Source organism: Melanostigma gelatinosum (assembly GCF_949748355.1).
Source record: "Melanostigma gelatinosum genome assembly, chromosome: 2".
Taxonomy (NCBI): Eukaryota; Metazoa; Chordata; class Actinopteri; order Perciformes; family Zoarcidae; genus Melanostigma; species Melanostigma gelatinosum.
Genome location: NC_136635.1, coordinates 27,511,539 through 27,527,341, shown reverse-complemented (window position 1 = coordinate 27,527,341; position 15,803 = coordinate 27,511,539). Strand labels below are relative to the sequence as shown.

The 15,803-nt window shown below is 44.3% G+C and overlaps 1 protein-coding gene across 6 annotated transcripts in view; it reads left to right on the top strand.

Moving 5' to 3' along the window:
* znf609b (zinc finger protein 609b) overlaps positions 1–15,803 on the top strand; it is a 66,265-nt gene that overhangs the window by 37,208 nt on the left and 13,254 nt on the right. For all 6 annotated transcript variants that reach the window (XM_079289713.1, XM_079289709.1, XM_079289711.1 and 3 more), the window contains exon 3: positions 8,488–8,713. In XM_079289713.1, the coding sequence (XP_079145839.1) occupies positions 8,488–8,713 (226 nt within the window). The remainder of the gene's footprint in view (positions 1–8,487; positions 8,714–15,803) is intronic.

The window sequence follows — 15,803 nt, the reverse complement described above, 5'->3', positions numbered from 1 at the left end:
TTATGATAGATAATTCATTGGTAACTGTTTTCTTAATCAAACAACCATTTTAATACTTTTTTTTTGTTCTGCATGACATAAATATCTTTGTTTTTTGGACTGGTGGTCAGATAAAAAAACATTTGAAGACGGCACCTTGAGCCGTGGTAAATTATACCATCTTTCATTTTACAGACAATTAATTTCACAGGCAGATCAGTTGATCGCGAAAATATTTGTCAGCTGCAGCCCGTCTTGCCAGTATTCAATGTTGCACTACTATCTCGAGTTGCGTTGTCATGTGTTGCTGAACATCCAGCCACTAACCACTAACTGTCAAAACCACAGACGATCTTCTGAACCAACCAGGCAAGAAGAACAGTTGTGTTCCTGTTCATAAAGTACAGCTACAGTACACGCAGACACTTCCTCAGGAAGGCTTTCAACACGTTTTATCAGCAGCGAGCACAAAGGGATGTTCGGGTTGCCCCGCTTTCACGTTGAGATCTTCTAGTCCCCGTAATACCTCCGCCCCAGTGCACTTCCAACCCAACCCCCACACCCTGTCGTCTAACAAACAATACCAGGCGTGGGCTGAAGGCAGCCGGCTGAGCCAGAGCGAGAGAGAGCGAGAGACTAAACCAAGAGAAAAGTGGACCAAACCACCTGCGGTGTGTGAGCCGGTCAACCAACGAGGCACCCAGCTCACCGACCAGATACTCTGAGATAAGCAGGTGCAAATGATGTCAACTTTTCTTCGTAAGAAATGTAGGTTACATTTCGAATTCCTTTTAGTTTTGAGGTCGCTGACTTTCCATTGGTCGTTGATATTTGTGGTTTTGAGTAAATCGTCTGGACAGCGATTGAATGAATTAATGTGAACTTTTGTACAAACATTCACGTCCCTCTTAGGATGGAAACAACAAAGTGCTAATTAGCAACTGTTAGCATGCCAACACACTGAAGTAGCGTTTTAATTGCGATGATGTTAGCATGTTAGCATTAAGCAACACTTTGCCTAAGTACAGCTTCACAGCGTTGCTAGCATGGCTGTAGCTATGTGTGAATATGTGATGGGGGGAATGTTGAAGCTAAAACGGGGCGTTACGTTCCTCTTTAATACTTTTTATAATACCCTGGAAAGCCAGTCATAGCTTCTGTTTTTCACAACTTTTGTTTTAATTGCTGAAATCTGGCGACTTTGCGAACAGCACTACAGTGACTACGAGCATTCAAACACTGTTTCATAGTCGTAGTAAAAGGAGAGGAGGTTGTTGTTTTTCCTCAGACTTTTCTTAAGCGGGCAAATTAGGCCACTGCTTCATAAGTGAGCAAATTGGTAAGCTCCACTTATCTTTGCTCAGTCCTCTCCCCGGCGGTCCCGTGTGCCTTCTGTCTTTTTATATCACTTTTCCTTCCCATCGTGTTGCTGGGAGCTGCAGGAGCCGTCTCTTGACTAATGTGTGTTGTCCTTTCACGAGGGAGTGTCTCCACAGGTAAAACCTGAAGAGGTTCCTCTCCGACGAGGCTTTGTGTGCCGCTTTCGCCTTCGGTATATAATCAACAGGCCTCCGTTGAATAGCAGCTCTGATGAACGTGTCGCACTAAAAAGATATTAAATTTGATTCCTGCTGAAATTTTACAGCAAATGTGGAAGCGTTAAGCTGTAGTTCACAGCTGTTGCCAAAAGGCTGTGAGATGAAAGTTTACTCAGTGCGGCGTGCATGCAGACGTTTCTCATGTTTATGTCTCGACTTTTAAGGCTCCGTATCCTAACGCGGAGGCTCTGTTGCCTCATTAAAAACGAGCTGTAACGTTAAGTGCCAAAATGTGTCAGAATTTCCTGCAGCCATTTAGAAAATTACATTTTTTTTTTAGGCTTAAGTTAAATACAAATGTGTTTTACATCAATTCAGACTTCATTCTCACTCGCAGATCTGCTATATGAAATTGGTGTCATTTATACGCCTGCAATGTCAACAGTCATATGGCAAACAGTCGCCTTTTTCCAGCCAATAACTGGCTCCAAAGAGATTGTGGGTCACGGGTGACCAACTTCATCACAGCTTAGTTTCCTCTCTGTATTATTTATGTGTCGCTGTGCTTTCCTGAAAGCACAATTAGCCGCTAAGACTGAGAAGAGTCGCCTAGAAACCAGCTGGTGGTCTACAATAGATGTCAGGTGTTCTCCCGTTTTCTCTTTCACTTTCTGTGATTACTCTGAGCTTTCAAAGAGAGCGAGTGTGGTTTTGAGTGAAGGAATTAGGGCAGTGTGCAGCGTTTGAAAAGAACCGGGTAGGCTTTCACGACTTGAATTCAGACACTTTACCGCTCTTTTTTTCCACCTCCCGGCTGATGTAAGCAGTCAAATTAAATGAGGCTTGTGCATTTGTTTTCAATTGTAGCTTAATGCTAATAACCATGATGCTTCAATAACACGGCTCACTTGGAAAGCTGATTGTGTGCTGATCAGACGCTGCTGTCGTCTGGGCTGGTTAGAATTTGAATGCTGCTTTCCTTAAATCCAGAGCGCCTGTAGCTTCTGCACTGTGACGTATTCCCCAATGAAATAAGACATGTGTGCTTGTAACTGTATTACAAGAAGGATTTAAATCAAATCCTTTGCATTTTATTGGACCGCCAAAAAGTGGGCGGACTTGGAATGTTGCGCGACACGGAGTTACAGAGGACACGCCTCCCTTGATGCTAGTAGTTGCAGATTGATGGATGTCATACTATCATTGGTTGGAACTAGCTTAGGTTAGCACACTTCATATGTTGTTTAATTAAGAAAAAAAATGATTGGATTTTGGATAGAAAAATACAAAGAAATAGATCTTTGGTCATGTCAAATAAAGGAGAAAGGTTTCTTAACTGGGTGTCTTTGGTGCTGAACGAGGCACCGACCGGAGCCGGCAAGAAGTGTAATCTCCACCGGCCTTTGACCTCAGTAACTCACCGAAGATGTCCGCAGGGTTTGCCCCCGGTGTCAAAAATAATTACATAATTGAAGCGGGAACACAGAACTCAGCCGACTAATAGCACTTCAGCAAGGAGTCCTTTTTACTAAATAATGGCCCCTTGTGTCAGGAAGAATTACATTTTCTCTTTTCTAGACAGATGTTTCTCTCTTTTGATGTTGGAAATGGGGTTGAACTCCCCGGGCTTTATCAGGCTGGAGAATATATACTGTTCAATGGTTAAACAACCAACAGGGGACATTTTAGACCAATTATAGTCTTCTCAGACTCAGGTTGCTACAACTCCATCAAAACCTTTACCCATTTTCAGACCTTTTCTGTTTGACAACATTCAGAATAGCATAATAAGTCATGAGAAAAAGTCAGATTAATGGGCAACCCTTTACTTTCAACCCCTATTTATCATTTATTAAACTGTTTATAACACATCATAATATAAGCAGATATAAGTGTTTATTAACAGATTTGTCGACAATGTTATCTCATCCTGTGGACTCCCATACTTGGATGCTGGTATACAAACAGATAATGCATGACAATATAGTAAAAGCCTCTCTTTTTACAGTGCATGCTCCACAATAAAACAAGATCGCCCCATAAAGAGCTATCTTATGATAAAGAGAGAGACTGAGATCTGCAGGTAGTCCAAATGACCCAGTGTGCGCTATCTGACTTGACCTCAGGACCCTGTTTCCAACTGGGGTGAAGCGCTGCTCTCGATTTTGGTATGAAATGGTAAACACAGACTTCTATCAAGCCCGGGTATCTCTCCTAATGTTATTGCCGTTCAAACTGCATTTCAATCGAGAAAGAAATCATGAGCGGGCGCACAGAATCGGCATGTAAAAGAGAAGCTGCTTATCGTGCTTATTTCATAGCAAGTAATGCAGAAAAGGCACCAGAAAGAAATGCGATTTAATGGTTTAGCGGCGATGTGTATTGAACTACTGTTGCAGACATAATTCTCTGACTTGTAACAGCAGTCGCACATGAAAGGGTAAACCGTGACCATGAACAGATTTATTATCCTGTGTCAAACATGAGGTTTGTGCATGAAAGGTCTCGTTGTTGAGAAAAGATGATATCTGTATCAAACATCACAAGGTCACATGGTTTTAAATCCAGAGCCTTGATACTTTTAGCTGGCTCAACAAAACCAGTCCAGTGTTTTACTGTGGCTTTATTGAAGGCAAATGATCCGTAATAATAGTCAGCTGTTGACTCCCTTACATGTCCTTTTGTTTGTACGACAGTACGATTAACACGAAGAAACTCGACCACACCAAAGGATATTACAAAAACAAATCACCCAGCTCATTTATTGTGACATTAACGGACATTTTTCCATGTCTCCAAAATGTTCATAGTGAGTAGAGTGATAGAGAGATATCACGATAACGATATTACTTGTATTATATTCCATGAATAAACGGATATTAAGATGTATTCAGTTGAACAAACAAAAAACAAAGACGAAAGGGAATTATTTCCAATATTCTTTTATTGAACAAATTGAAAATTTAACTGAATACAAAAAGCACCAATGAAAAAGAAATCCATGAGTGCAATATCAACCTTTCACAGTGTGTTTATCATGCAAGTTGACATTGCGATATTAAAAACACAACTATAATTATGCAGCCCCACAATATATTATTTGGTCAACTGTGTTCTCGCTCCGCACCGCCCAGAGTACAGCGTAGACGGGTGTCTCCGTATGCCAGTGCAGAGTAATCCTTTTGTAATCCTCGCCCGAGCTCAGTGCTCAGTTTCTTAATCCCAACTCTAATAAACAAGTTAAAGCCCAAGTTAATGTGTCCAGAAGAAGGGTGCAGCAAGTGTCTAGTCTGCCACAGGTGAGTTATTGTGTGATCGCTGCAAATCCAGGCAGAGACTCTGTCAGCGCCGTGAGGTGTGCTTTCAGATTCACAGGATTGTTGTCTGTCAGTTCGACATTATTCTTGCCTGTGGTGGCTTTCTCCAGCAGTCGGCATGGGGTTTCAGTTAAGAAAAGGTTTGCGTGAGACTGAGGCATTGTGTGGTTTTAAGGGGGAGATTTCAAAAATCCGTTTGTAAAGTCGGGAAGGAATCATGGAATTTGGCATCAGCTGAGCATCGAGTTGAGCCTTGTGTAATTGGACAAGTTGTGTAGTTTGGTCGCATGTGGGTTTTTCGAGAAAGAAAAACTGGACAAGACATCAGGCATTTCCCCGTGTGGGTTCACATTCTGCAGCCTCAGAGTGAAAGTCCTTTTGTTCACTCCTCCATTGGTTGAATTTGGAAATAGAGCGCCACTGTTCATGCACATTGTATGTACACTGGTCCCATATCCGTTGTTGTCCGATTGTAATTAATTTACACCATTATATATTAGAGAATGGGTTCTTTTATTGGGCAGTGCAATTAGACTTCATTCTTCTGTCTTTTATTCGCTTGCTTGGTTCCAGGATTTAAGTGGTAAAGATGAAGTCAAAGACCATCAAGGAAAGGTTGTACTCAATCTCAAAGTGTACGACATGGCTGTGAATTTCATCAAGATGATTTAATTCATAGAAGATGTATCGACTTCTGGAATATTGGATGGGATTCTCCTGGGAATCGCCAGCATTCAGTGTTTTTAAAACAAATCAATGGGAGAGTCGGAAGGCTTTTCTTGGAAAACCGGCTGAATCCTTGAACTTCACTCTGCTTCGACACTTGACTTGTTCTTTTATTTAATTCATCCAAATGTTATTAGCCTCCTGACATTTAAATTTGGGGTTTATTACTGATCACCTGATCAGGTGTGAGCATGAGCTGCAGCAGTTAGTTGATTAATTGAGTCACTTCTTTAAGTAAAAATGCCAAAAATAGCTTTCAGCTTCTCTCTGTTTGGTCATTGTAAACTTTGTAAACCAGCTGTTGCTTTCGCAAATAATGCAACAGGAAATACAAAGGGGCTATTCAGAATGCTAATGTCATCTGAAAAGGTCTTTCTAGGATTGGACTGTTGGTTGGACAAAAGAAGACATTAGCCATTTTTCACTCTTTCCTAATCAAGTAAAGGGTATGCCGGCTACGGTCACTTTTTAGCTAATAGTGTGCATGTGTCGGAGAAAATACTAATGGCTAAAGGGAAGAAGTTGAAGGCTGGCTTGCGAGGGGTTTCAGTCGTCTCCAGATGAGTCGCCGACACAAACGGTATTAATAAAAGAAGCTCCTGTCCACGTTTGGTTGTTTGCTGTGGAAGTCTAGAGGTCGTCGGTTTAACAATCTTCAGCAAAAGACAAGCAGGCGAACAGATGTCGTCTCTCATTCGACAGTAGATCAACTAAGTAAACAAACCTTGACATGAGTCCTTAACACGCCTGGGCCTCCGAGTCTATTGATGAGCACGGCCCACTAAAAGAAAGAAGGAAATTGACAATGTGAATCTTAATAATACGAGCTTACTACCCAACCTAACAATTTAATTAAGGAAAGGTTATTCCCAGGCCGTTATTAAGTCGCCTTAGTCGAGTCAATTTCGAGGAGGCTCTGCGTGAACCCGTGTGCACCTTTCACCGATTGCTGTCACTGTGAAGGCGGGTTCATTGTGTGGTCATGTCTGCGGCTCTCTGCGTCTCCATAAGGGAACAGTGTGCGGTGACAGCTCGGGTGATTACCTGTCCCGTCTCATTCACTCAGCCGGCCTGCAGCTCGGCCACATCGTGCATCAGAGACTGACACGCGGTGATTACGATGTCGTTAGGGCCTCGCTCTCCGTCGCTCGCCTGCACACATTAATTTGCTCGTCCTCTGAGCACCGGGAGGAACGGGCCTATCCACGCTCATTTCTGTAAACCATGAAATATGGAGCTTCCGCGATGACAAGTCTTGAGCTAATATTAAATTTCATCAGGGACTCATGTTTTGCTTTTTCAAAGCACTCGGTTCATCGCGGATTCCGTTTCCTCATTCGCTGATTGATCTGAAATGTGTCGCACGGCGTAATTCATGGCCGTATCGCTCTCAAATAATTTGATTTACAGATCATGATCAATCACATTCTCAATCTCAAATAATCAAGCTCATTCAAATTGACAGAAATTAATTCAGAATCATAGGTTTTAAAAATACATCTTGAATGGAGACGCAACATAATAATATTTAAATGCTAATCTTTCTCATCCGTCTTCCTGACACGGTTCATGCTTTTATTCGGTTGGTTATCATAGTAAGTTTTTGCTCTTGCATGATTGCAAGTCTAGTCTAAATGTAGTAACAGAGCATCCTAGTGATGTTTGTATGCCACTCTAAAAGCACTAAATGCAGCTTTATACCAAGTACAGTGGAGGCTAAATGTAAATGTCAGTAGTTTTGTAGTTTTTTTTGGTCAATGGACAAATCAAAAGTAGGATTCATCATCTGGGAACCATGAATGAAAATCTGGTACTAGTCCATATAGTAAATGCTGAGATTTTTCTTACGATTCATTAAATATTAGACCCGCTGGTGGCGCTAGAGGAAACATGAAGTGGGATCAGCAATCATTGGGATACATCTTCTGGGGACCATGACATTGTACCAACATTTTCATCCCCACATTGATCAGGATTGAGCAGTAACTTAGTTTGAGTTCTCCACATCATGCTCCGTTAGGAACAGTAAGTAGATTAAAACTATTATTTAAAGGGCGCACAGGCTCATGAGCCAACGTGTCAATTATTATTTTTTGTCTTCTAAGTCTAATGGGATCCAGCATTGGCAGCGTATGCCCGAGCACTGAATGGGTTTATACCCAATTAATAAATGTGTGGTGTTGGCTGCGGCGGGGCGTTCCTCCTGCAGTTCAGTGCTAATGATTTGGAGCGCTTTAATGTCGACTGCCTTGAACGAGGAGCACTAAGCCCGGTGTCACCGTGGCCCTTAAATCACCATTAGTCTTCCCCTCTCAGGCTCTTTTCCGCCTACACACTTCTCTTCCTGCAGTTGTCTCTGGCGTGCTCATCGTCTCCCTCCCTTCCTGTTCCTTTTCATTTTCTTTGTTCCACGTCGGCCCGCTGTCTCTTCGCTGCTGTCAGTGTGTCAGAACAGGTGGAATCAATTACTGACCCTCAGCAGCACACTCCCTCACCGCAACTGGCTCTTTAGTCGAGGGAACTAATGAGTGATCGGCCCGCGAGATGATTCGGTGTCACGGGTCTCGCTCAGCGGCGTGCGAGGGAGGGAAAGCTGGGGCTGTTTAACCAATCCTGCATCACTAATTCTGTTCCTCCACAGTAGTGAAAGCAGTTCACATGTCCCTCCCTGTCTCCCCTGCCTCCTAATCACCTCTAAGGTTGAGGAAAGACACAGAAGTCTATATTACAACACTAAGTGCTGCATCACTCTTGCTCTGGTTTAAGATTGCTAGCCAGCGGCGTACTTGCATGCCTTCCATGCAGATGCCTTCAGTGTGGCGTCCGCTGGCTGCATCTTCACACGTGTGCGTACAGTGGTTCTGAAGTGTCTCATGTGCTTCCTTCTCTCTCTCTTTCTCTCAAACCCCCCACTTCCCTCTCCACAGATGGAATCTCCTGTCTCCACGCCAGCTCCTCCCCCCCTCCACCTCCTGGCCACAGTAGGCAACAGTGAGATTTCCTCGCCGTGTGAGCAGATAATGGTGCGCACACGCTCGGTGGCCGTGAACACATCCGACGTGGCCCTGGCTACCGAACCCGAGTGCTTGGGGCCCTGCGAGCCCGGTACGAGTGTCAATCTCGAAGGCATCGTGTGGCAGGAAACTGAAGACGGTAAGTGGAGCGGTTTAACATGCTGTTTAGTGGAACAAATGAGTCCTGGATTGTAAAAGGGGGGAGAAAAAAAAGCTACAAATATGTGGGTACGTTTTTATTTACATAGCCAGTGTGGTTGTACGAAGACGTCAAAGAGGTATTTGTTTTTCAAAGCTTTCGTGAAGCCTCTGTCGTCTGAAGAAATAATCATCTTGCTGTCATTATGGTACATATTTCGACTGCTTAAATGTAATTGGATATGCCCTGACTGCCTCAGGAGCTGGTGGTACTAATGCGTGCTTTAACAGCCCACATGCTGCATAGTATTGCCAACAAGAATAGTAGTTGGCAGGCAGTTCTTAGGTGGCCTTGATTTGTTTTTTTGCTCAGGAGTACGCAGACGGGAGTTTGTTGCACAGAGATATCTGCTCTCAGAAACAACATGCCTCATAACACAAAGCACTTATTTTTGCAAGGCTGCCATTTGGGACTATAGTTGGCTCCTTTTCCTGCAGTGCAGTCCGAGTGAAATCTCAAACTCTCAGCTCCCCCCTTTTGATCGAAGCCACATTCTGCTCATTTAATTTCAAGATGTATCACAAGCACTATCAGGTTCTGCTGGGTCTGTAAAACCCGCCCTCCTTTTTCTGTCGCGCATGTGAAATAATGCAAACACCTAATCTTCAAAGCAGCTCGCGCTCGGGCTCTCTGCGGGCATGCTGAGTACAAATCGCCCACACATCCACAGAGCTGCTCGTTGGTTCACTTGGAGGAACCCAACAGAAAAAAAGGTCCTCATCAACATTCCCAAAGCACAGTCTTAGCACACTATTGAGTGGCTTTTTTCCGCTCTCTCTTTTTTTTCTGATTTTTGCTCCGGCCCTGTTCTCTTCTTTATTGCAACCCTTTTTTTTCTGTTACCAAGCATCCAGCCGGTCACCCCTTGACTCTGTTTCCAAGCAAACTGGGAGAGAAGGAGTGCAGGGCAGGGGGTTTGTGGGGGGAGGGGGAGACAGACAAGGATACTTCTGTTAGTGACACAAACATGGCTCAGAGCCAACACCAGTACTATGTTTGTGCTCCCTCGTTCTCTGCCTCCCACAGAGTGATTGACCCTCCCCTCCCCCCTTTGCCCTGCCCCCTTTCCTTTCCCCGTCCAAGTCTGTCCTTTGCCTGCACTCACTCTCTCAAAGCTGCTATTTTGGCTGAAAGAGGTAGTGGTTTGGCCTGATGGGGCTGTGTTTTCTTCAGATCTCTCTATCTGGCTCAGTGGGGGTGGAGACTGGTGGGAGCTTTTGAGTGGTTTTAAAGTGGTATGGTGGAGAGGAGGGGGGGCACTCTGCAGGTGTAGCGCACAGGTTGTTACGGCCATCAGATCTGTTGAGACGAGTGAAGCTAACCCACTTCCGTCTCTTTGAAGTTTTTTATTTTGAATCTGTAGTTTCCAAGGAGGCATTTCTCAATAGTCTCCGTCGTATTACGTTTCGCACACTACATTGAACACCACAGAGATGTGTCTTCGCTCAACGTCGTTTTAATGGTATGAGCCCCAAACAGCCCACTGGCTACTTCTCAAATGAAAGAGGCCCAGATGCTGCTGACGTCAAACTGCGCTGCCACTCTGCCGTTTTCTCCCTGAGAGACCCGTGAAAGCAGACTTCTCTTATTGTGGTGCAACTGAGCAAATGAAAACCAAATGAGGAAATCAAGCAAATCCGAGTACCAGGGAAGAGCAACAAACAGAGGGCCCCAAAGAAACAGCAGAGGCATCCTGATTAGCAGTGAGGCTGAGCAGTCCCCCCACTTCTCTGCATGACAAGTCTCACACAGAGCTGTTTAGGCATGCACTGTGTGTGTGTGTGTGTGTGTGCTCTCGTTTCATTTAGCATGCCAACCAACAGCTGCTTCATCACCTCCGCCTCTCGGCCTTGTGGGAGTAAATGAACAACAGGCTCCCAGTAATTGTCTGTGCCTCACCCCGGCTCACCGAGTGCCAGAGAGAGAGAGAAACGGATGAGGAGGAAGCAGGCGACAGTTAACAAAATGCAATCACAGAAGCCGCACCTTTGGTCAGAGCTGACAAGAATCTCGTCTGATGAGGCCCGATACGTTTAGTAATTCGAGCACAGATGTAGCCTTTCAGCTGAATCTGGATGATGGCTGGACTGAATGAGGACTGCAAAATGAAACTTAATAATCACAAACATTACAAGTTGATGTGTTTAGTCCCGTGCAGGAGAATAAATGGATATCATGAGGTGAGGGAAAGTGAATTTGTGTCATTCAAGTCAGTCTGGGGGCGAGTGAAGCGTAGACGGGAGGAAAGGGGGGGCGTGGTATTTTAAGGCCCCGGCATTGGCACAAATCCCCTCGGCGCAGACGAGCCAGTGGCAGCTCCCAGGGTCGCGTCGGCAGAGCGATGGGCCAACCCCTCCCAGGCTTACCATGCTGATACCTCCAAATGTCATCTCTAAAATGCTGGGGAAGTTTATTGCTCTTGAAACGCATCCCAGAACGCCTTGGCTCCTGCTCCAGGGCAGAGGGAGCACAGAGGGGGCCCCTTTGGCCTCACACTGCAGCTAACACTGCTCACTACTCAGCTCCATGCCAGTAACCCCCCCCCCCCCACACACACACACACCCAGACCCTCCAGAACACAGCAGGCTTCTCCCCAAGCTGGTCCCACAGCTTCTTAAGCTCCCTAATAGAAAAATAAAACAGGCTGTTTGTGATAAATGTTTGTCTGGTGGATTATTTTTGCTACACACATTACATCATTGTAACATTGCAAACATTGGCTTTAGAAAGAGCGGTTTGGCGTCTGATTGGAACAGAGGTCAGTCTGAAACGGATATTCCCCTCCAAACATTTGAGAGATGTGTGTGCTTTTTTAATGCTATATTTCTTCAAGCCTGTCAGGGGAGTTGAGAAAAGGAATATTGTATGAAAGGAGCACTTTGCTCTGTAGCTCACTCGCCAGCTATGCCTCCTTGCTCTTTTGAAGACCACCTGTCAGTGGCCTCATTGAAATGTTTTTACAAAGGCGAGCGGTGGCTGCTCTGTGTGAACTCGCTGTAGAAACTGTCCTTGACATAAGAGGGAGCATTCCCAGGAAACCTGTAGCCCTCGGCCCGGCCAATGAGCGAGAAGAAGGAACAAAGTTCTGTTAGCGGCAGAGGAGATATTGAGAAGAAAAGAACAAGTGATTCGCCTCTCCTTTCTCTATCCCACCCTGTCGACTTGTATTCGCCGTGTTTACTTTCCTACCGAGACAATCTTTACCCTCATCAGCGTTCACTAGGCAAGAGTGGAAGTGGCCAATTTCCAGGGGAACACTCCCATGCTGTAAAGAATTCACCAGTGTCCCCAACTATGTGGTTGAAATACTCTGCAAGGAACGGGAGATATAGAGGACTCATTCTTTGAGGGGAGGAGACCTGTCTTGTTAGTCACAAATTTAGTCCCCGGGTGGTGTTACCAAGATGGCGCCTCGGTGAACCCAAATCTCTGAAGAGAGACTCTATTTCCTATTCATGTTGGCCGACAACTGCATATTTTCAAGCACTTAAATGGTCTTGAAACGTAAATCATATGCCTCGAGGAACTGTAGTATTTGCCAGCGGTTGTCATGAGATATCATGTTTGCTATATACACGTCAACGAGGGCTTGAGTAATGCGCCGTTGGCAGACCTGTCTCTTAATCTGAGCACCATCTCCTATAAGGAGAAAGCGCCAGAGGGTTTGTTTTGACAGAGGGGATTATGGATTTACCCAGATGGCATTGAAGGAAACTGCTCTTTGCCCCGTCTACAAATTATGTACAGTAATAAACGCATGTACAGTTGTTGGTGATGTTACATGCGTGGCTGCCGTTTTGTGGTCTACTCCCACAGTAAGAGTAAACATGTACTGATTTGTTTCTTGTGGAGGGAGAGTTGCTGCATGAGGCTGATAATGCTGCGGCGATGTGGGCAGCATACTAATGCTCCCTTCCGTTGCCTCTCAGTGGTTTGAGAGAGTTGACCTTCTCACAGGCTGTTATTCTTGTCAGTGAGAGTGACTTTGCACTTTTACCTCTCATGAACCGGAATGCAGCCTGAACTTTACAGATAGGGCTCACTTCAACGCTCTAAAATTCAAAATAAAAGCGTCTGTGGTAAACCTATACTGACTAAGATGTATCTTTTTGTTATTTGTGTTTATCAGTATTTTAATTTTTTTTCTCTAAAAGTGTAGTAAAGCTACAGCTAACAAAAATATATGATTATATATTACCTATTCGTTTTTTACATTAATTGTTTAATCATCTGTCAAAAACATGTCAAAACTGCAATCGCAATTTCACTTTTTTCCTTCACTATGTGCAGCAAGCTAAACACTCTGTTGGCCTTTCTTTACTAAAGGCAGTTGTGAAACTGTAAAATCAGCAGATTCATGACGGGGATTACGAAGCAGAAAAAGATTACATACCATGACCTAGTGATGAACCGCCATGGAAGCCTGAGCCTAGTCCAAAACCCAAATACAGCAAATCATTTGGCAACTTTGAGAAACTGGGATTAGCAGCGCTTTGTGCATTTCTACCTGAAAAATGACTTCAAAAGATAATTTAATCAAAATAGTTGCCGATCTTATTCATCTTAATCTTATTTACGTCAACTTATCGGCTAATCATCATTTATGTTACTTTAACACACACACACACGTTCCCTTGTATCACCAGCACCTCCAGTGCTGACCGTGACTCTTGTAAATCATGCTAAACTCCTGTGTGCCGAGGATTTAAGATAAGGTCAGTTTCAGGACTAAGTATTCTGACTCTGACATAACCGGACAAGCTCGGCTTCACTTTATGCGGCACGCGTGCAGTGGCTCTCTTAAAATGGACTGTTAGAAACACGCTCGGACAGTTGAACGCTCAAACGCTTCATTTATCAACGTTATAGTTATTGCTCGTGGCAGCACCCGGCTATCTTGTATCTCCTCTCTGTAATAAACACTGACACTGTTCCCCCCCCCCCCCCCTCATTGTTCTCACTTTCTTGTCAACATGCAACTTTAATACGAGTGGTGCTTTTAGTGCCGAGAAGATGGGGGATAAGAAAAGAGCTGTTTTCTCAGAGGATACAAACTAACAATCTGTCAATCACTGACTGCTGGTGATTGTTCACATAAGTGTGATCAAGACTTTCCTTGTTTTCATTTGATATTCCCGAGAACAGTCGGATGTCACGCCCGATCATTACACAGAAGTGGGCTACCATTTTCAAAGACAACAGGCATTTTGATGAGGCCAGTCAGTGAAAATGCCGTTAACCCCGCTGAGTTCCTGTTGAGCTGAAGCCGAGCAGAGGTCAGCCAGTGAACCACGTGGCCATCGGCAGCAGCAGAGGGCCCGATATCCTGGCCCCAATGCAACCTACTGAAATGTGTTAAAGAGGGGGGAGGGGGCAGTCACCCATGTGGCAGACAAACCTACTCCTGACTTCATTTGTCCCCCAACATAGCCCTCTTGTTCAAGTAATCCCACGCAAGTACGCGGCGGAGTTCGGTGCCATGTGTTGTTCGGCGTCATTGAAAGGAGATGAGCCGGCCGGTTCCTTCGCAGTAATGTGGGCTTCACTCAGCTGTCATGAGTGACCCTAATAAGGCTCACACAAAGGAGGTGTGGGTGAGGGGGAACCGGGGGTTTTCGCTCCAAATCAGTCGTTTCTCTCCTCTGAAACAAACTTAGTGAGTGAAGAGGGAGATCGTGGCTCGCACAAACACGGATATGTAACTTCCCCGCGTGCAAACAAGTGATCGTTCACGGAAAGTCATTTCAGTGTCTTGTGTAATTTGCTTTCTGCCACAGGGACATTCTGTTTGGGTTGTTTTGTCGAGGGGCTTTCCATGTTTCGACACACTTGGCATTTACATCTTTGTCCCGACAGCTTGGAAATTATTCCTCGGATGAAAGCAGATACATTGAAATGGCTTTCAGCATTGAAACCTAATCTTAATCTTTTTGCAGACCCTTGAGCACATTTTTATGATGTCTCCAAGAAAGTCTGACTTCACAACAGATATTAAGTAGTCTATTAAAAACAGTGTTAATTATGTGAAACTAGAACCATTATGAATTGTTATTTAAAAAGGGTTCCTTGTCTAAAAGCATCCCAATTTTGAACCACTACCTCCCGTTTCCTTTTCCAACCAATGGATGTTCAATCAACACATCAATTCATTGTTAGATAAGGCAGAATCAAGAATTTAAGGATCAATGTTTGTCAATTAATAAAAATTGTTTTTGATGATCACTCAATGAATCAGGGTCCAGATAAGACCCTACGACTACAAACTACTCTGTTTGTATGCAAGGTGGAACTGATCCAGGCTGTGTGTACCTCCAGACTTTTCAGAGTTACGTAATGGGGCTTTGAAAATGAGTGCGAGCGGTGAAAACCCTTTTAACTTGTCCCTGAGATGAGGAATATGAAACGATAACTCGGTCTGACGTTTTTAGTTTCAGTGAGCTATAGGCTCTGAAAGCAGAGATTTAGCTTTTCTTCTTAAAACATCTTAATTAAACATGAGGCGCTGCTACATTTTGAGTCGGTAAGCATTTCTTGTTGTTTTTTTAAGTCCATTCTCATATGAGTTAAGACGCGTCGCCATTTCTTTGAATGTCCTTGAGATGTCCCACATAACGTTCAAGGAACTACTTTATTAGCATTCACAGAGCGTATTGCCGAGGCAGAGATCTGAGGTGACCCAGAAGCCAAGGACCCCTCTGACTGGATTACAGAGCTCCTCGGCTTCAACGTGGGAGGGTGGCCAGTAGAACACCAGTCTTAGGGGGGAAAACACATGCACAGAGTCTACAAGAGGCACGACAAAGATCCAGTTTGAAGTAAAGACATTGATGAAGTTGAAACTGAGCTATCGGACTATCGTGTTGAGTTTTACAGGGTTGTTTGTAGCATATTTGTGAGTGACAGTAGATGTGTATGTCCATTGGTGCCCTCTCCATGTGTTGGTACATATCTAATATGTTTGATCTAAATGGTTGAGGTTTAAAGGGTGCTTAATGATTGAGATGTTTACTCACCTTTTGCCACTGATTG